Genomic DNA, 21,239 nt, shown 5'->3' on the forward strand with positions numbered 1-21,239 from the left:
GAATCTTGAGCTTGAGTTTGGCTGAGTCAAAAACTCATAAGCTCGTGCTTGATTTGAGAAAAAATGTTTTGTAAAAGTAAAAAATTATATATAAAAATATTTTTTATTTGATATTTAAAAAATATATAAGCTTGGATCGTGGCCACCCCTACCCATGAAAATGCAAAATCCCCCTTATAATCAATGATCGTCTAGACAACCAGCCCAGTCAGCATCCAAAAATGCATGGAGACACAAAGGAAGGTATGAAGCAAAGACCAACATCAATTGTGTACTTAAGATACCAAACAATTTGTTTTGCAGCAGTGTAATGGGAGGTGGTAGGCCGATGCATGAATTGGAAGACCTTGTTGGTGGAAAATAAAATGTCAGCTCTCCTGATAGTTAAATAGTAGGTGGGATCAGCTAGCAGTTCACCATCATCACTTCGTAATTGAACACTAGTAGCTAGGGGAGTCGTGACTGGTTTAATACCATCAAGTGCTTCTTTGTTGATAAGAATAGACTAGAAGTGGTATGCATAGCCTGTACCCCCAAGAAATAGTGTAGTGGCCCTAAGTCCTTAACTGCAAAGATAGAACCCATCTAATCAACAAGAGAGGAGAAGGATGTTGCGCATGAGCCAGTGATTATGATGTCATCAATGTAAATAAGAACAAAAAGATAATGTCCACCATCGTGGCGAATGAAAAGAGAGGTATTAGATGTAGAGGCACTAAACCGAATAGACTAGAGGAAAGAGTTGAGCTTTTGATACCTAGTTCGTGGTGCCTGATTTAGGCCATAAAGAGAGTGTTGTAGATGGCACATGAGTTGGATGGCATTGATCAACGAAACCCAGAGGTTGTATCACATACGCATCTTCTTCAAGTGACCCATGAAGAAATGCATTATGCACATTCAATTGGCACAAATCTCAACCATGAGATATAGCAAGAGGGAGAACAACCCAAATTGTAATGGGTTTGATAACAGGAATAATGGTTTCTTGGAAGTAAAGGCCAACACATTGATTACATCCCTTATCTACAAGATGTGCTTTGTAGCATTCAATAGATCCATCAAGTTTCCATTATAAATGAATAAAAACCCACTTACATCTAACAACATTAACACTAGGGGGTGCTGTAAGAGTCCAGGTACCATTCTTCATCAAAGCATGTATCAAATTCTTCTTCCATTGCTTGCCACCAGTGAGGGTATTTCATTGCTTGTGTATAACAAGTTAGGTCATTGATAGATGTAGGGAGAGGATGCTTTCTATCGGCCAGTGAGAACATCTAATGTGGCTTAAAAATACCATGTCTCCATGGGATGATTATTAGTTACAGATGTTGGCCATTGAGAGGTAGGATAAGTGTGAGAGTTGACTTTAAGCAATTGTTCATTATAGTGAGAGCCATTTCGATAAGATGGCGATGCTTATGCTCATCCCAACCATTCTGGGCCTGAGTGTGAGGGCAAAATGTATGGCGAGTGAAGGCAACTTGCTGAAAATATGAAACTCATAGCCACCATCACATTGGAAAGTTTTGATAGAAAGCTCAAACTAATTTTCAACTTGTTTCTTAAATATAACAAAGGTAGCAAAAGCATCGAACTTGTTCTTTTAAAGGAAACACCCAACAATAGCAACGTATAATCATCAACAAAACAAATATAAAAGCAAAAACCGCCACTAGAGGTAACCTGGGATGACCCCCATAAATTACAATGATTGATCTCCAAAGAGCTTGAACTCTTTGAATCATGGTGTGTGAAGGGAAGGCAATGAGATTTGCCTAGTGGATAAGGCTGGCGGAAGGAGAGAGATGTGGAGGACGCAACAAGATCAAAGTCATGAACTACTTTATGTGTAATGTGAGCAGACAGATGCCCTAACCTATAATGCCATATGTCAAGAGAAGCACCAAAATCAATACAAGCTAATTTGGAGCTAGCAGGTGAAAGGAGTGATGGAAGTTGAAGCTCATATACACTGTTCTTATTCCGCCATTGAAACAAAATCACTTTGGTTTTGCAATCCTTAATGAAAAATTCAAAGGAGTGAAATTCAAAAACTACCTCATTATCGGTTGAGAATTTAGCAACAAATAATAAAATTAACAAAAAAAACTCATACACACAAAATATCTTTCAAATAAAATTGACGACTAGAAGATGGTATAATAGAGGAACCAAAATGTGTGATGATCAAACCTGAACCATCACCAATTATGATTTGTGGCAAAAGCAGAGGGTATATTTTTCTTCTATCCTTTGAGAGCAACAATGTGGTGAGAAGCTTTCGACAATACCAAGAGGAATGGCTCTTTCTTCCGCAGATATAACATGGTTCTTTGCTGTATTTGGATGGATTAGATTTTGAGTTCTTAGTGCTTTTATCAAAGACCAACAAATTAGATGAAAGATTCTTCATATTGAAGGCATGGGTAGTAGCATTGGCAGTAAGGAGAGTAGATGATTGATTATTAAGTATGTGTTTTTCTTGAGATAAAATCTTACCATGAAGACTTGCGAAGGAAATAGTATCAGTGCATGTTGTGATTGTTGTTACTAGAGAATCGTACTCAACTCTAAAGCTATTTAGAGTATGATGAATAAGTTGAGAATTAGTTAATGGTTCAACGATAGCAACTTAACTTGTTTGACAGGAGTCAGAGTTTCTAGTGGTATGTTGTCATAGTGAGGTCATTCTTTCAAAGAGACCCTAATTCATTCTTAGATTTACAACATTAGCAATACCCTTGAGAGAGTAGAGATGTTCAAGTGTATCCCAGAGTTCCTTGTAGCTTTTGCAATCGACCACCTATGCCAATGATGTTCCTGAGAAAGTTTCTAAGAGCTACTTAAAGAGAGAACAATCTTGCTTCTTCCATGTTGAGATGTTAGATGAAGTGGAAGAGCTTAAGACTAAAGAGGTTTGTTGTGGGCAAGGACAAGAGCCATCAAAATTGTTAGATAGTGTATGCCCTTAGCTCTAATCAAATTGATGCATAGATACAGTTATTGTAAATGAATAAAAATATATTATTGTTTCATATTGATATTGGTATGTTTCTGTGTATTCACCCCTTAAACTGGTCACTTATGAGACTCGTGTTAGCTTAGAATGTTGTCAGTTTAGAATGTTGTCAGCCATCGGATAGACTTGGTGAGTTTATCTTGCCAAGGCTGACACTGATGTTGTCAAGGAAGTTGGAGTAGTTTGTCTCAGCCACTAGGGTTTGACCTGAATCACATGTAGTGTGTGTTTGGTTGAAACACTAGACCTGAACCATTTTCTAGTTATGCCCTGCACCTTGATGCAAACTGAAAAGTTACACATAACCCCTCGGCTTCGTTATAGTACTCCACTAGGTATTGGGTTCAGATGCCTTTGATATGCTAGTCAATGAGATCCATTAAGGGTCAAAACTTGAGTATGTTGGGTTGGAACAGTTTGAGAATTCATCTGACTGAGCCCTAAGGCAAATTCCCTTCAACACAGTTGGGCTAAAATAAAGTTATAAAGTAGGGCATAATCCCTTAGAAAAGCAATCCCATTGGCTGATTTATAATATATCTTGTAATACTTATTATTTATTTAATTTCTATGTTTCCATTTATTGACTTTTTTATCGGATATTTTTTGTGGTAGATTGCTGAAAGTCTGAAATGTCCTCTAATTACAATCATCTCTCTTTAACTTTTTGACATGATTATGATTGTAAGCAGATTCCTTTCATTAGAATTTCTCTTTTTAGGGATATGCAGATCATCCAGTACCTACAACTACAGAGTGCGTGCCAGCAGCATCAATTATTAATTGCTTAAGACATTAAGGCATTTAGCCTTTATTGGTGAAAAATGCCAAGTGTTAATCGCATTCGGGGGTAGGTGGAGAGCTTCCATCTGCCAAACAACATGATATATATTGACACTAGGTGCCTCAAAATAAAAATCAATATTCATTCTTTCATTCTCACTCTCACTCTCAGATATGGGAACAGTGCAACAAGATTTCATTTACAGATCAAAGCTTCCTGACATTCACATCCACAACCATCTCCCTCTACTCACCTATTGCTTCCAGAACATATCGGAATTCAGCTCGCAGCCATGTCTGATAAACGGCACCACCGGCGTAACTTACAGTTACGCACAAGTCGAGCTCATTTCAAGAAAAGTTGCAGCTGGTCTTCACAGACTCGGTATTCAACAAGGTCAAGTAATCATGGTCCTCCTGCGCAATTCGCCGGAGTTCGTTTTTGCCTTCCTCGGCGCCGTACATCGCGGCGCCACCACCATCACCGCCAACCCTTTTTATACACCGGTGGAGATCTTAAAGCAAGCTAGAGACTCCAAAACAAGGCTTATAATTACACAAGCTTGTTACGTTGACAAAGTGAGGACCTTGGCCCAGGAGAACGACATTAAGATCATGACAATCGACTCGCCCCATGAGGGTTGTCTGCATTTCACCCAGTTGACTGAGTCCGACGAGTCTGCTTTACCTGTTACAGAAGTCTGCCCGGATGATGTGGTGGCACTGCTCTACTCGTCGGGAACAACCGGGTTGCCCAAAGGAGTGATGCTGACTCACAGAAGCATCATCACATGCATTGCTCAACAGGTTGACGGAGAGAATCCTCACTTGTATTACCACAGAGGGGACGACGTTACGTTATGTGTGTTGCCAATGTTTCACATCTTCTCGCTCGTCTCGGTGTTGCTCGCCGGACTACGAATCGGCGCTGCAGTTCTGATCATGCAAAAATTTGAGGTTGTGGCATTCATGGAACTGGTTCAGAAATATAAAGTGTCGGTTGCATCGTTAGTGCCTCCGATCATCTTGCAGCTCATCAACAGCCCAGATTTCGATAATTTCAACCTGTCGTCGATCCGGTTGGTGATTACAGGCGGAGCACCCATGGGGAAGGAACTTGAAGCATCTATCAGAGCTAAGCTTCCAAATACAAAGTTTGGACAGGTAATTAAGAAAATTAATCAAACTTCTTAAGTTTAATTTCTTAACTGAATTCAATTTTAGAATCTGGTCATTGGGTCTTAATTAAAATGAATTTTTTTCCTAAATTTCCAGGCATATTAGTTTCCATAGTTTTAAAAAACTTCGTTTATTATAGGTAAGGTAAATTACCAGAACAATTGCCAATCAATTTGCAATAGAACCTTCTACTCCCAACAAACGCTCCCAACACTTTCCAACAGTGAACCAATGCACGACTGCATTGGATTGTTGGGATGGTTTTGGGAGCATTTTGTTGGTAGCAAACCCCTTCCCCAAATAACTACCACATATGCTTAGGAAATGCGGTGAACGGATAGATTACTATCAAGTGTGAAGACTATGAAATCTTTGATGAGTGTACACATCACTGCATGATTGATTTCCCAATGCCGTGTGCATGATTTTGTCTCCACCAGGCCAAATGAGACAGCTCTAGCAACATGATCTTACACCGCACATCTCCTATCTCATGGTGAGATATGTGGCGTTAGATGAAGTCGGTAGAGTGCCGGAACGCTGTTTTGTTGGCAAAAGATTTCAACTCCCAAGAAACACGAAGAATACATAGTAAATATTCTTTTATTTTTTCTTTCGAAGAATATTGAACTTTTTTTAAGGGTGTTTAAGTGAAATTCCTCACTTTTCATATAATTATACCTTCTCATTTGATAGATCTGTGAAGCCTTCATATAAATTGGTAGATATGAGATTTAGCTTGTGACAAGTATTTATCTAAGCACCCTACACCCTACTCACACTTCTCAAATAATTGTACTATTTTTGTTTTTTCATGGAAGTTTGAAAGATAACTAAGGCAAAGTGTTGGAATTATATTAAACTACATCGTATTCGGAAGCGTGGGCACTTTTTGGGACTGATTTTGAAGAAATTTTTTTATGCTTTTAAGACCCGTTTCTCGTAAAAAACGCTTCTGCAACGTAAGTAGAGAGCAATACTATTGATGGAGCACGACATGAATGCTTCTAGTTGGAGGATGATCTGGAACTTGGCTGTGTGGTGAGCTGGTTTGGTATGCAAAATAATGAAGCTCAGAGAGGGTACTAGTGAGTATTGTGAGCTGAAAGTTGAATGATAAGTGTACTAGTGAGTAAATAATCGCGTGTACCTTGATCTTGGGGTTTGAAGTCCTTATAGAGCTGAACTTCCGTGGGACTCATGAAACAACTCCGGGATCCTCGGCTCGTGTGGTTAGGATTCGTCTGCCTTGGAAGGGAGGTAATGTATTAGTCAATGAAGTCTATCACTATCTTTCGATCCAGGTGGGATGAGGATAAGGCCTTCGGTTTTGTGGCATGATCCCGAGGGGTTCAGAGTCCATTGGGAAGCGTCTAGAATCGAACGTGTCACCTCGGTACATGGACGACGAAGTGGCTCTCCGGTTGGTTCTACAGGACCGCTCGGCTCAACCAGGAAATGACTCAGATTGCGTATTGGTTACGTAGACGTTACGCTGTTTATAAACTCCGCAGACGTCAAAAAACACGCTCAATCGATCTCATCCTCGGGTAGCATGCAACCAATTTCCATGGGAGCCGTCAGATTGCATGTATCACAACGGTTGATCATCGAATGTAGTGGCTTATAAATAGGGGCCGAAGGATCCATTTTCCCCGCCATAAACCGCGTGATTGAGCCCTTTGAGATCGCGTTCAAGTCTTTCAGCTCTGTGTCTTCTTCCTTTGTGTCCGAGGTCGTCCCGCCTTCTTCAGTGAGTTTGTCTTCCCTTGCTTGGTTGTCCTTTTTTCTTTTCCCAGCATGTCTAGCCTTAATTTAGATGGGCTCCTTAGTGGGTCTAGCGAGTCCGTCGGTGCCGAGGTATGAACCTTATCACCCGTTGGCGAGGCCAGCTCCTTGTCAGAAAGTTCATTTGTAAAACCTTTCTAAGGGAATGCCCTTACGTGAAGAGGTGCCAGCTTGGTTCGAGGAGCTCGAACCTCAGGAGGAGCAGCAAACCTCCAGGGAGGGGGTCTCTACCTCTTACAGAGGTTGGGACCCGGACAACTTCGGTCCTTCCACAATGACTTCGGATAGACTTCTTTCTTTAATAGCTTGCTACCGGCTTCCCGATGACCTTGTCTTTAGTATTCCCCTGGGTCGGTATCCTTGGGATCACGATCATCATGAGGTCGTGATTTTCAAGGAGCAGCTTGTGGCTGGGCTGCGCTTCCCTCTCCACCCTTTTATCATAGAAATTATTAAGTTTTTTAACATCACCATCGATTAGCTTCACTCGAACTCTATCCATACCATTGTCTGTACCATCTCGATCGTCCACGCATATGACCGACCTCTTTCTCTCGATGTCTTTAGTTCTATTTGTTCTATTAAGAAAAATTCCTCCTACCTCCTCGATGACACCCAACACAGTTACTACATCTCACCTCGCCCCGGGTACAAGATTCTGTTTGGTAGCCCGAACAAGGTGTCGGCTTGGAAGAGGCGATACTTTGTTGTTCAGAATCCTGAGGGGTGGTTGTTCCCAACTCACTGGCGGGTGGCCATTCGAGACCTTGGGGTTAAATTGGATGCAGAGACTAGAGCGGTCATTCAGTCTTGGAGGGACCTCAGCCTGAAGATGGAAGATTTCCTAGCAGAGGAAAAACATGTGTGAGTTGGGTTGAGCCCTCCTGGTAGGCCTCTACCTTGGAACAAACACTCATGTTCTTTTCTTTTGTTTTGGCTTCAGTTCATGACTGGCTGGTCTTGCTTTCTTTGTAGGAGCCATGACAGGTGTTGATGCTGTTAACCTCCTCCAAAGTGTGCAGAAGGGGAAGAAGAGAAGGGCCTCGAAGAGGCCCCATTGTGAGGATGCCACCCCTTCGATGCCCGCCGAGCCTGTAGCTACCACGCCAGTGCTCGTGCCCACCACTATCGAGCTTCCTAGGGAGGTCGTATGTCCCCATCCTCTAGTTGTTGACTTGGTGGAGGACCAAGGCGAGGGTACTCCACCTTGCCAGCTAGAAGGTGCCTCAGTGTCTGAGCCCCAACTCACCTCGACGAAGGAAGATTCCTCTAGGAAGGAGAGCATAATGAGACCGAGACTCGGGCTCCTCAAAAGCAGGGATGCGGTATACCCTGTGGAGGTCGCGAAGTGGGCCGAGATGCCGACAAGTCAGATCGGGGGGAGGGCAGCCAACTACTGCATGGTGGTAAGTGGCTTGCCCCTTAACCTGTTCTCTTAGTTGCTCTTCGGTACTACTCATACTTCATTCCTTTTCTTTTTCAGGTTAATTCTACCATTCATTCGCTAGTTTATCAGTCCGAGGTGCGCTTGAAGTGAGCTCGAGAGGCTGAATAGAAATCTCAGAAGCTTCATCGTGAGCTGGACCTAGCCTGGGGCGAGATCCTTAGGGCAAAGAAAGGTGCTCGGAGCCAGGAAGAGTTGATTCTACTGTTGACGGAGGAGAAGAAGATGCTCAAAGGGGAGAAGGACTTACTCCTAAGGGAGAAGGAAACCCTCCTGAGAGAGAAGGGACCCTCTAAAGGGAGAATGAGAACCTCGAGGTAATGATGAAGGAGCACATCGAGATCTTCGAGATTGCGATCCATGAGGCGAGGACTTAGGAGCAAGATCGGGCCATCAAGGATTTTAAGGAGTCCCTAGAGTTCCTCGATCTCCAGGTCGAGTATGGCTCCAGTTCATATCGTTCAGGCTTCAAACTATGCAGGTGGCTGGTGTGGCAAAAGTTTCCCGAGCTCAACCTCGGTGTCATCTCTACGTCTTCCGTTACCCCCGAAATAGCGAAGGAGGCCGACGAGGAACCTGATTTCGAAGAGGGGGAGAGTAATGAGGACCTCCCCGAAGTGGGATTGACAGAGGAGGGGGGCCGAGGTGATGCTGAGAAGGACCAAATGGAGACCAATCTGCTTGCGGGAGGAGATTCTGAAGGCGAGAAGCCCGGCGTTTGACTTTACTTGCCTCTTTTCTTGGACCCCCCTGTACATATATGTATGTCTTGTGCCTCCGAGCTCAGTTGGAGTAGCAGTTACTTTCCCTACTCTCCTCTCTTTCTCTTCTTTTTTTTTTGCCATGTACTTCGAAATATCGTTAGTGAAATACAGTAGTTCAAGAAATCTTATGTGTGCAAAATTTTTCTAAGTATTGATTATCCCGAAGTGTCGAGCTAACGAGCTAGGCTCAAAGTAGGAATAACCCGGTATTGTTGTACACCGAAGTGCGCTTATGCCGAAGAGGCGACTAGGGGTTGTTGTGCCTATGCTAAAGAGGCGAGTAGGACTTATTGTGCCTAGGTCTTTTATCAGCTCGGCCTCATAGCCCTTAGGCTCTTGGAGTGACTTACTGTCCTCTCTCCAGCTCGGTACTCTTGTGGACTTGGCAAATTATCAGTTGCTCTAGAGTTGTGAGCTCATAGGTAGTGCCTTCTTAGGTTGTCGACATTCCAGGCTCGAGGTACCTACTTCCCTTTCATGGTCTTGAGCTCATACGTGCCTTCCTCGAACACCCATCTTTACGCCGTATGGACCTTCCCAATTCGGTTCGAGCTTACCCACGTAGGGCTCTGGTACCATAACTTTTCGGAGGACTAGGTCGCCGATAATAATCTGTCTTTTCCTCACTCGGGCATTATAATACCGAGCTACTCTCTGTTGGTAAGCTGTTGTCCGAATGCAGGCCAAGTCCAATACCTCTTCTATCAGGTCCAGGCTGGTATGGAGCTCATCATCGTTTGCTTCCCCGTCGTAAACCTTGAGTCGCAATGTTGGCACTTCGATCTCTGCTGGGATAACCGCCTCTATACCATATGTGAGGTTGAAGGGTGTTTCACCTGTCGCGGTCTTGATGGTAGTTTGGTAGGCCCAAAGGACACTGGGCAACTCATCCACCCACAATCCCTTAGCTCGGGCCAGGCGAGCTTTCATTCCATGGAGAATCGCCCTGTTTGTTACTTTAGCTTGTCCGTTCACTTGTCAGTGTGCCACCGAGGTGAAATTTTGTTGGATTTCCATCTCGGCACACCAGTTCTGTAACTTGATGTCTTCGAACTGCTTTCCGTTATCGGATATCAACACCTGAGGTAGTCTGAAGCGGCACACTATGTTTTTCCAGAAGAAGTTCTGTATGTTGCGAGCTGTAATGGTTACCAAGGGCTTGGCCTCCACCCAATTTGTGAAGTAATCTGCTGCCATGACCAGGAACCTCCTCTACCTGATTGTCAGGCGGAAATGTCCGAGAATGTCTACCCCCCATTGATCAAAAGGCCACGGGCTGGTGAGGTATTTCAAATCAGCAACAAGTAATATCCTTTCCTTCTAGCCAAGTGCATTGACTCTCAAGTGTCCTGCCTCCCAAATGTCCTCCGCAGAGTCCCTCGTGGATGATGCACAGTACTTAATCCGCTTCTGAAGGTCGCAAGCAACGTAGGTAGGGGAGTGTGAAGGATCTCCAATACAGTCGCCCATCGATCAGAACATATCGGGTTGATTGTCGCTCTACCCTCCAAGCTACATTACGTTCTGCTGGCAAGGTCCCCTGGAGTAGATAATCGACGAGCGGGTCTATACAACTCGGTTCCGCTACTGACACGAGAGTGACCTCTTTAGCCCCCCCGAGAATGCTAGGGTGAGGCAGGTCTTCGATATATACTATCCGCTTCTTATTTTCGCCGGTACTGGCCAATCAAGACAGTGCATCGGCTTCAGTGTTCTCGGTCCTCGGTATCTACTTGATGAAGCAAGAGTAGAAGTTCGGTAAAATCTGGTTGACCACCGTTATCCTGGTTGCGAGCCATAGTCTGGTCGCGAGGTATGCTGCCATAGTCTGGTCGCGAGCCTCGTAATCACCGTTAACCTAGTTGACCACCAACTATGAATCATTGCATACGATGAGGTGTTTGGCTCCCATCTCCTTCGCTAGGTTAAGCCTGGCGATTAGTGCCTCGTACTTCGTCTTGTTGTTTGTTGCTTCGAATCTGAACTGGAGAGCGTAATCCAGCTTCACCTCGCTTGGCCCATACAACATCAGTCCAGCACCACTTCCTCGCAGATTTGACGAGCCATCTACGCGGAGGATCCAAGGCTCCTCATTCCATGTCGGTCCACCCCTGATGGGGACCAGTGTCGCACTGGTCAATGGCTATGACGTACTGGCAGGCTCAATCATTTTTGAGGTCGGTGTGCTAAACATGCATTCTGCGATGAAATCCGCCAAGACTTGGGCTTTGATCGCTGGGTGGAGATCAAACTGGATATCGTATTCGCTCAGTTTGATGAACCATTTTGTTAATCTTCTAGACACCTCGGGCTTGAGCAAAATCTGTTTTAGGGGTCTATTGGTGAGGACGACGATAGTGTGAGCCTAGTAGTACGGACAAAGTTTCTGGGCTGCTATGACCAGCGCGTATGCTAGTTTTCGGGTGAGGACGACGATACATGGTTACGACATCCTACAAAACTTTACTAACATAGTAGACGGGTCGTTGGACCCGGTCTACTTCTCTGATCAGTACCGAGCTGGCTACCTCGTCACTCGTAGAGAGGTATAACTTTAACTCATCTCCTTTTTCAGGTTGGGTTAGAACCAGTGCAATACTTAGGTACCTTTTTTAGCTCTTCAAACGCGAGCTGACACTCCTCGGTCCATTCGAAGTACTTGTTCTTTTTTATTGCCTTGAAAAAAGGCAAGCATCGACTTGCCGAGTTAGACATGAACTAGCCTAGGGCGGTAAACCGGCCAGTCAGCCTTTGGACTTCCTTTATTTTCCGGGGTGGTCTCATATCTAAAATAGCTTTAATTTTTTTTGGGTTGGCTTCGATGCCACGTCGGTTCACTATGTAATCTAGGAATTTACCTGACGTGACCCCAAAGACACACTTGTTCGGGTTTAATTTCCTATTATACTTCCTTAAAATTTGAAAAATATCATTTAAATCGTTTAATAAAGAGTTTGAAAATTGGGTCTTCATGACCATCTCATTAACATAACATTTCACTTTATTGCCGATCAAGGGCTTTAAAACTTTATTTACAAGTCGCTGGAACGTTGCCCTAGCGTTTTTCAAACCAAAGGGCATAACTTTATAACAATATAGCTCGAGTTCGGTTATAAATGTTGTCTTGTTCTGGTTAGCAGGGTCTATCCTAATTTGTTTGTAGCCAGAGTAGGCATATAGAAAACTCAGCAAGTTGTGCCCCAAGGTCGCATCAACTAGGTGGTCAATTTTGGGTAGCCGAAAGCAATTTTTCGGGCAGGCTCTGTTTAGGTCGGTGTAGTCGACGCATATGCGCCACTTGCTGTTGGCCTTCTTCACCAGCACCGGGTTGGCGACCCTGCTCGGGTAATGGATTTCTTTGATGAAATCTGCGGCGAGGAGCTTCTTGATCTCCTTATCGACTATTCTCCACCGCTCCGGAGCGAGGATGCGTTTTCTTTGTCTTTCTGGCCTGACTAGAGTGTCCACATTGAGTTCATAAGTTATTATTTTAGGGTTGATTATGGGCATCTCCGTCGTAGACCAAGCAAAGATATCTAGATTTTTGAGTAAGAAACTTACAAGTTGATTTCGGAGTGGTTCGCTGATCAAGGCACTGATCTGAAGTGTTTTGGTTGGCTCGGTCTCAGAAACCGGTATGTGGACGGTTTCTTTTGTCAGGGCAGCTCACTCCTTTGTATGCTCTGTTGGTTGTTTGAGCTCGACATCCTCCGCCAGCTTTGCCATTCCTTTCAGGGTGGCCACGTAGCACTTACGGGATTCGAGCTGGTCACCTCGCACGACCCCCACACCGTAATCAGTTGGGAACTTCATTGCTAAGTAATAGGTGGACACTATCACACGTAGAACGTGTGTGATAGGCTGGCCTATGATCGCATTGTAAGGGGACGAAGTCGCGACCACTAGAAAAGTGTGCTCAAATCGTACGACGTTCGGCCACGTGCCTGCCTCCACTGGTACTGTGACCCAACCAAAGGGGTTTGACCACCTCTCCGCTAAACCCTAACAAGGGTGCATCTGTTGGTTTCAGGTCGCTCCGTTGTAACTGCAGCTTATTGAAGGTCTCCTTGAAGAGGATATCCGTCGAGCTGCTCGAGTTCACCAAAATCAGCTTCACTTTGAAGTCATTGATTTTGAGTTTCACGACTAAGGCATCATCATGTGGATATTGAATCCCGTGTGCATCATCCTCGGTGAAGTAGATAGGTTCTTCGAGCCGAGGTCACTTTGGTGGGTTTTTGCCTTTGTGCCCCAACTCACGGACCAATGTCCTCCCTACTGCTGATGTGCACCCCGCAATGATGGACCCGCCGATGATCATATTGATCACACCGCGGACTGGTCTCTCCTCTGGTAATTGCCAAGGTGGTTGCTCGTTTTGCTTGCTACTCTCGGGGTCATTCCTTCTCTGGTCTCCCTGATGATCTCCTTGTCGATCTCCCTACCCTCTCTCCTCCCACAGGATGTAATTCTTCAAGTAGCCATGGTGGTTGAGCTCCTCGATCTCGTCATGGAGATTCTTGCAGTTCTCCATGCTGTAACTGTTATCCCGATGGAAGTGGCAGTAGACGTTCGTGTTTCTTGTTGTTGGATCTCTCCTTAGCCTGGGTGGCCATTTGATGATGGAGGAGTCCTTGATGGCCATTAGGATCTCCCTTCTCTTTGCGTTAAGGAGGTGTAGTTAGTTCACTCTACTGGAGGGGTCCTGGAACAACGACCTGACTTGTAGCCGCACGAGGGGGACTTACTTCTCGAACGTGGGGATTTGCTTCCTTTTCTGCTCGGGGACTTACTTTTCTTTCTTTTTTGCTTGTCGTTGCTTGTCCCTTCGTCCTCTCTCTTCCTCTTTTCACCCAGCGAATTGTCAATCTTCTGGTTGATTTCCTCTTTGGTGCCGATAAACTGATCGACTAGCTTGAAGAACTCGGTGAGGTTCTTTGGCTTGTTTGCTATCACGTGCCACTTGAACTCTCTGTGGGTGATTCCCTTCTTCCCTGCAGTAAGGTGCACCACTGGAGTCTGGTATCTACATGCACGTCTCATTGAAGCGCTTGATGTAGCTTCTGATAAACTCTCATTCCTTCTGCACCACGTTCAGAAGGCTCACCTGTGACTTCGGGAACTTCCTACTGATGATGAAGTGTGCCATGAGCAGGTCGGAAAACTGAACCCAACTCTTGTTAGAGCTCGGTGTGAGGTTTCTATACCAGGTCCAAACTACTTATCTAAATGTGGTGAAGGCCACACACATGTAGGCTTCGTCAATCCCGATGGGGTGCATCTGAGACTAGGGCATTCACGTGGTCACTGGGGTTGAACGACCTATAATACTTGTCTAGCGGGGGGACCTTCCTTTGGCATCGGGGCCGCTAGGAGCTTGGGTGACAAGGGAGATGGTTGGCTCAGCAGAGCAGGCGCAGTCTTCGTCGCCACCGAGCTCACCTCTTCTCTTTCTTTGGTCCGCTCCACTGACTGGCTGGGCATTGCTAGCGGACAGTTTCTGGCTGCAGAGCGATGGGTCTTTCGTCGCCACTACTGTTGCTTCTTCTCTGACTCGACATTGATGTTGTTGACCTCAGTCTAGTTCGATACCTTGACCCTAGTTCTCTCGCGCTCCCAAACATTGTCGCGAGGTGGATTGGGGTTCCTTCTCGCTGACTCCTCCTGGTTATGAAGCCTACACTGGTCATGTTGAGGCGCGGAGGGGGCTTGCCTCGAGTCTACGCTCTGGGGTCCGAGCTGAGGATCTTCTCTCCATGACCTATTGTTCTCAAGCCGCGAGTGCTGCGGTTGGTTGTCTCTGTCGGGCTGGTTGACTTCAGACCTGTCCCCGGGTTCCCCCTCTGAGAGATTGGGGAAGTGCACTGCCCGTTCGTCCTGCCTCGTGGTGGAGTCTGGTTCTTGGGAAGTACTAGTACCTACGATGTCCCCTCACCCCGATGGGGAGATTGACGGACATTCTGCACAGATCTATGCAGGCTTCGATTCCACCCCTAATGTTGACTGAACCAGGTCATCGAACTGCTGCACTTGTTGCATCTGCTAGACTTGCTAGAACTGTTGGACTTGTTGCATCTGAATCTACATCGTTCGGACACATTGAACCATGTCATCGAACTAAGAGTGCCCGACCCTAGGGGGAATCACAGATGGCTCTGAGAAAGCGGTGCCCAACCGGGGGAGTGGAACGCTCACTTGCGGGGTGGTCTGCGGTATAGACAGTGATGGGACCCCCAAAGCTGTGAGGGGAATGGTAAACTGACCGATACAAACTGTGGGACCTTGAGGGAGAGTTGATTGCTGATCTTGCCCCCTGGTGATGTTCGTGTCGACACCTTTCCTGGTGTTGCTGGAAGAGTCCATTGAGAGTAAGATAGTGGTTGAAATCACCTTTCGATCGTTCCCACAGACGATGCCAAAAGCACGATTTGGATGCTCCTAGCTGAAGGATGATCTAGAACTTGGTTGCGTGGAGAGCTAGTTTGGTATGCAAAACAGTGAAGCTCAGAGAACCCGTGGTGGCTAACCCGGCGAGGTCGCTTTGATGCTTAAGTTAGTATTATGAGCTGAAAGTTGAGTGATGTGTACTAGCGAGAAAATAATCGTGCGTACCTTGATCTTGGGGTTTGAAGTCCTTATATAGATGAGCTGCGCTTCCGTGGGACTCATGAAACAACTCTGGGTTCCTCAGCCCGTGTGGTAGGATCCGTCCGCCCTGGAAGGGAGGTAGCGTACTAGGCAATGAAGTATATCACTACCTTCCGATCCGGGGCGGGATGAGGATAAGGCCTTCGGTTTCGCGGCGTGGTCTCGGGGGGTTCGGAGTCTATTGGGAAACGTCTAGAATCGAACACGTGTCACCTCGGTACATGGGCGACGAAGTGGCTCTCGGTTCTGAGCTGAATGATCACCTGAGCTCCCGATCTGCTAACTAGGCTCTCCTTGCTGAGTTGTCATCTTGTTGGCGGGTCGCATCCACGTGTCCCTTCCTTACTAGGTCGGGCCAAATCACCCTTGATCAACTATGCTGTTTGGTAAGGTGATTTTCATCACTGTTTTTCATGTATGTGTTGATAGGTAAGCACCCCATAGGATACACATTAGTCAACCGTTAGGGGAAACGGTTCACTGATGCATCGGTGAGGTCCCGATTTTCGAGGCATGCCTAATTTTTTAATAATCCATTGAACCAAACAATGAGATACATGGGCGTTTGTTGAAACGTCTATGTAGATCCGACGTGACAACATTTTTTTAAAAAGCGGCCACGGTTTCAAACATCACCCTAGTATAAGGAGACGGGATGGCCGGATGAGAGATCTAATCAGCCCCCGACAAGATAGTTTCCCACAACATCCTACAGCACATCCCCACCGTGTATTGAGAACATCTCCCGATGATAGTACTAGAAATGATGAGGCATCACCGGGAGATGTTCCCAATACACAACGGGGATGCGCTGTGGGACATTGTGGAAAACTATCTTGTGGGGGCCTGATTTGAATTCGTCGAATGGGGTCCCCACAGACCGGCCCCATGCATGCCCCATAGTCTATCTCCTATACGAATTGGGAACATTTCTCAAGAAAAGTACGAAAAATGTTTCCAATGCAAGGTGGGGAGGGATGAGCTTTGAGGCACCCTCCATGGGCGGTCCATCCGAACTGTAGTAACACATATTAGGCATGTGTGCATGCAAGTAAATGGTAAAGATATAATTTGATATTATATGATCAAATTTAATTTTTATCACCTGCATCAAAGTCATGATAATTATCTATATATTTTATAATAATATAGATTAATAGAGCCAATTTAATATGATTCAATATGTTGATATTTGTAGCAACAAAAAAATATGGGAGAATATCAAGTAATAAACTACTAATAGTTTTTTCTTCTCTTTCTATTTTTTTCAAAAGAATGTTGTGCTTTTTTTAAAGGTTTTTATATGAAATCCCAAACTTTTTTCCCTCTTAAACTTATCATCTGACATTTCAATACTTGAGACCCCCTTTTCAAACATTTGTCATTGGAAAATGAATTGCAATGACACCCCTCTATTCATCTCTTTCCTTCGAAGGAAACTTCTGAAAATAAACTAATCCATTCATTCAAATTGAACTATCGATGGGTTACAAGATAATCAGTGAACATGAAATATAGATGCATAGATGAGATCGAGAAAACCAGGGGTAGTTTTTGTCATATGAAACGTGGTTATTATGGTAGATCGGTCAGTCAAGATATTAACTGATCCATTCATTCAAAGATGGCACATATGAACCATCTTTATCATCATAACTAATTAATACTAACTTGACGGAAGATATTTATTTATGCTACAAATAAGTGTTGGTGTAAGCTCTGAGCCTCTGAGAGAAAAGAGAAGTAAAGGGCAGCAGTGTTAGATAATAACCATTTCTTTTATTTAATCCCAAAGAATTAACTAAATCAAATTCTTCAGTTCACCATATTACAGCAAAAATTATATACTTTTGTTTGTTTTGAATCAAATATATGACCATTATTAACGAATCTCATCAGAATTAACTACTACCACTCTAATATAATTGTTTAATTAATGTCTTTGATAGGGATATGGGATGACTGAGGCAGGTCTCCTGTCCCTGAGCTTAGGGTTTGCCAAGGAGCCATTCAACATAAAATCTGGATCATGTGGAACAGTCCTTAGAAATGCTGAGATAAAGATCATTGATCTAGAATCTGGTAAATCTTTGCATAGAAATGAAGCTGGAGAAATCTGTATCAGAGGACCACAGATCATGAAGGGTAAGGCTTCTAATCTTTTACCTTATTTTTGTAATTAACCAGAATTATAAAAACTAATTTAAAAACTAAATTAATATAATTCTTTTGCTATAAATATTAATGCAGGTCAACAAATAGATAACAGAACCTCAGTTGACTGATGAGACCAACCTGAACTAACAAAACATACTAGTAGACAGCAAACAATAAATGCATGGTTTTAAATTAAATCTTTGGTCTTACCAACATTTAATAGTCCTTTGGCAAATTCATTGCATCAAATCAACATTCCCGTCCCCATATTAATGAGCATATGGATACAAGGTGCCAAATTAGCAAAATTAACTATCACTGAGGGGTGCTAACACTTAGTCCATTTACAACAAATGCCCATAAACTTTTGGAGTTCAACATTATGCCCCCTACACCATACGAGGAAAGTAAAATTACTAAATTCCCCATTTTAGATTTGGGTTTCTGTGCTTCCATGCCCTTGCCAAAGAAGAAACAAAGTTCTTCATCATCAAATGTTTCGAAATACGACATCTTAATCCGAAACAAAATGGTGCTTTAGCATAGCTATTTTCATAATTTTGATGGCTTTTTCTTAATCCGACACTTAGTCTGTGCTTTATCTGGTAGGAGGCATAGTGCCAAAACCCAAAGTATAGAACAGGGGGGATATTGTCACCAATCCAAGTTCGGGGGTCTAATTGTCACCACCCCTAAGTACAGGGTGGCATCACTAATTTACCCTAAAAGATTAAATAAGGTAATGGCGTAAAGTGGGTACTGGGTAGAAACCATTTTTGTAATGTAGAAATTATTTGATTTTTTGTGACCAAGAGACAGGGATACAAAGGGTGGTGCCAAAAGGGACCGATGTTACATTTGGTTGGTGTTAAAAAATGCCATAAGGGAGTGTTTACATTTAATTTTCTAATAAATAGTAAATTTGATTGGTTATAGGTGACTTTACAAAGTCCCATTTTTGATATATTTTATTTTTTAATTCAAACAAACTATAATATTTACAGGGCCTGAGACGAGAATAGAGGATGGAGCAAACTTGGGTTGGGTTAGACTGAACCCAATCAGAACCCAGCATGAAAAAACTGGGGTTGCTTTGAAGTTTGAGATTAGGGTTAGGGTTGACATAATTTTGGGTAGGGTTAAGATTGAGGCCTATTATAGAATGATTTATTTATATATATAATGCAATGTATATATATATGTTGGGTTTGACTATGATACCAAAAAAACTTATGTCCAATTAACAAGTATCATAAAAGAGGTGACCAATTAGGTGGCATTCATAAAAAATCACCGGGATGCTTTGATTAGTGAAAGATCTTCTCATAACATGTCTTTCTAGTATCATAGATTTTGCCAATAATTTAATATTTAGGGCCCGTTCCTTTTCTGGAAAGTTACTTGTAGGTAAATGCACCTACCTAGGTAAGTGTTTTTAGGAAAATACTTATTCGAATAAATACACTTACATAACCATGTTTTTTATTTCCCATGTAAATAAAACAATGACCATTTTAGTCATAAAAATTGATTATTAAAAAGGGAAATTTTGTCACATCCAAGTGATACCAAGGGAAAATAAAATTTCTATGAACCTCACATAAATCTGGAAAAAGAACATAAATATATAAATTAATGAGAACCAAAATCCCATTAACCAACTTTTTTCCTTCTTAAAATCCAAAAAATAAACGGACAAGCATATATGATAATTATGTCTTTTTACATAATGATAAAACTGAGTTGACTTCAACTCTTGAATCTAGTAAAATAACAACATTTGACAAAAGTAGAGATGTCAGGCCAATCCTAGTCCAACAGAATCTAGCATCACTCTGAAGACAGCTAGGATCCAACTCCACGTTCAATGCAAAGTTAAGGCCTTTAGGGGTTGCAAGAGGCAAATACCTTTTTTGGAAATGCAAATGCATTAATAGAAATTTCAATTTCATTCATACAAGTTGGAGAAAATGACAAATGCATTAATAGAAATGCAATTGAACTGAGCTCTTCCTAATAGATAGGTCGCCCATTATGCCGTGTCAATGGTTAACCAAATTTGAGGTAACTCATTTATGACAACCTGTCTTATATTTCACACAAAATTTAGTTGCTTTTAACATAAAAAAAGAAGGCACTTCATTTCATGGTTTTCAAAACCGGATTGGATCGGACGGTCAGATTGGAAAAATCAGGAACAGTCACCTGATTAGTTCCATTTTACTCCAAAACTGTTATTTCCCCCAAAATTGTTCATTTGATCAGTAAACCGCTGATTTGGGCGGTTGAACCGTATGAACTGTTCATTGGTTTGACCAGTTTTTATTTTTTTATTTTTTTTAAACTTTTTATTCTTTTATCAAAAAGGGTCGTTCCTTCGGTTTGAACGGTCAAACTATTCAACCCGGAAACCAGACCCCTGAACAATTTGTTGTCCATGTCAGTTTTAAAAACCTTGCTTCATTTAATCATTTAGGATGATGAAGTGTCATTCAGTGAAGCACGAATAGGCAACGTATTCTAGTGCAATGTTATGGTAATACTAGTACATAAGGTGGACTAAGTACTTAACCCTATTCTATTTTTCAGGCTATCTGAACAATCAAGAAGCAACTCAAAGAACCATTGACAAAGAGGGCTGGTTACATACAGGAGACATTGGATATATTGATGATGATGATGAACTCTTCATTGTGGATAGATTGAAGGAACTCATCAAGTACAAAGGGTTTCAGGTTGCCCCTGCTGAGCTCGAAGCCATTCTAATCAATCATCCAAACATCTCTGATGCTGCTGTAGTCCCGTGAGTCCTATCCTTTCTATATATTTCCTGGTTCTGATTCTAGTAATACTATAACATTCTGATTGGATCAGTTTTGGTATATTTTAGCATGAAGGATGAGGCAGCAGGGGAGGTGCCAGTTGCATTCGTTGTGAGATCAAATGGGCCTCAATTAACTGAGGATGAAATTAAGGAATACATCTCCAAACAGGTATATTTAGGGTATAATTAATTAATTAGTTTCTGACTCAAAAATACTTGTTGATTTCTTTTTATTATGAGGCCCTCAGCCCTTATATAGGATCTGTTTGTGCAGGTTGTATTTTATAAAAGGATTAAGAGGGTTTTCTATATTGATGCCATTCCAAAGGCACCATCTGGCAAGGTCATAAGGAAGGATTTGGCAAAAAAATTGGCATCAGGTGTTCCAGTTTAATCAGAGATATGAAAACTAGCTAGCTCATTTTCTTTTCATTAAATCTTAGAAGAGCAAATCCATCAATAACCAGTCTTGAGCATTGGCTCCATATATATGAGTCAAGGTTTGTGGAGGTCTCAAAAAGACATCATCTTGCAAGGATGCTCCATGTATTAATTGTATAGATAAACTATACGTAGTAGTGGTACACTCAAATAATAACTCTAATAGCCAAACAACGTTATCTCTAA

At 43.0% G+C, this 21,239-nt stretch overlaps 1 protein-coding gene across 1 annotated transcript; it reads left to right on the top strand.

Moving 5' to 3' along the window:
* The first annotated feature begins 3,948 nt into the window (after positions 1 to 3,948).
* Positions 3,949 to 21,239, top strand: LOC148869993 (4-coumarate--CoA ligase 2-like). Its single transcript, XM_088971691.1, has 5 exons — positions 3,949 to 4,972; positions 17,581 to 17,776; positions 20,378 to 20,591; positions 20,679 to 20,781; positions 20,887 to 21,239. Exons 1-5 carry the CDS (start codon positions 3,983 to 3,985, stop codon positions 21,004 to 21,006), a joined length of 1,623 nt encoding a protein of 540 aa, XP_088827817.1. The 5' UTR covers positions 3,949 to 3,982; the 3' UTR covers positions 21,007 to 21,239.

This window comes from Nelumbo lutea, chromosome 2 (assembly GCF_056320005.1).
Source record: "Nelumbo lutea isolate HS-2025 chromosome 2, American lotus-T2T, whole genome shotgun sequence".
Lineage (NCBI taxonomy): Eukaryota > Viridiplantae > Streptophyta > Magnoliopsida > Proteales > Nelumbonaceae > Nelumbo > Nelumbo lutea.

Excerpts from the sequence above, each read along its gene's own strand:
- LOC148869993 (XM_088971691.1), top strand. The coding sequence starts at position 3,983 with ATGGGAACAGTGCAACAAGATTTCATTTACAGATCAAAGCTTCCTGAC. Across the intron at positions 17,777-20,377 it reads AGGACCACAGATCATGAAGG|GCTATCTGAACAATCAAGAA; the intron begins GTAAGGCTTCTA and ends TCTATTTTTCAG. Across the intron at positions 20,592-20,678 it reads TCTGATGCTGCTGTAGTCCC|CATGAAGGATGAGGCAGCAG; the intron begins GTGAGTCCTATC and ends GGTATATTTTAG.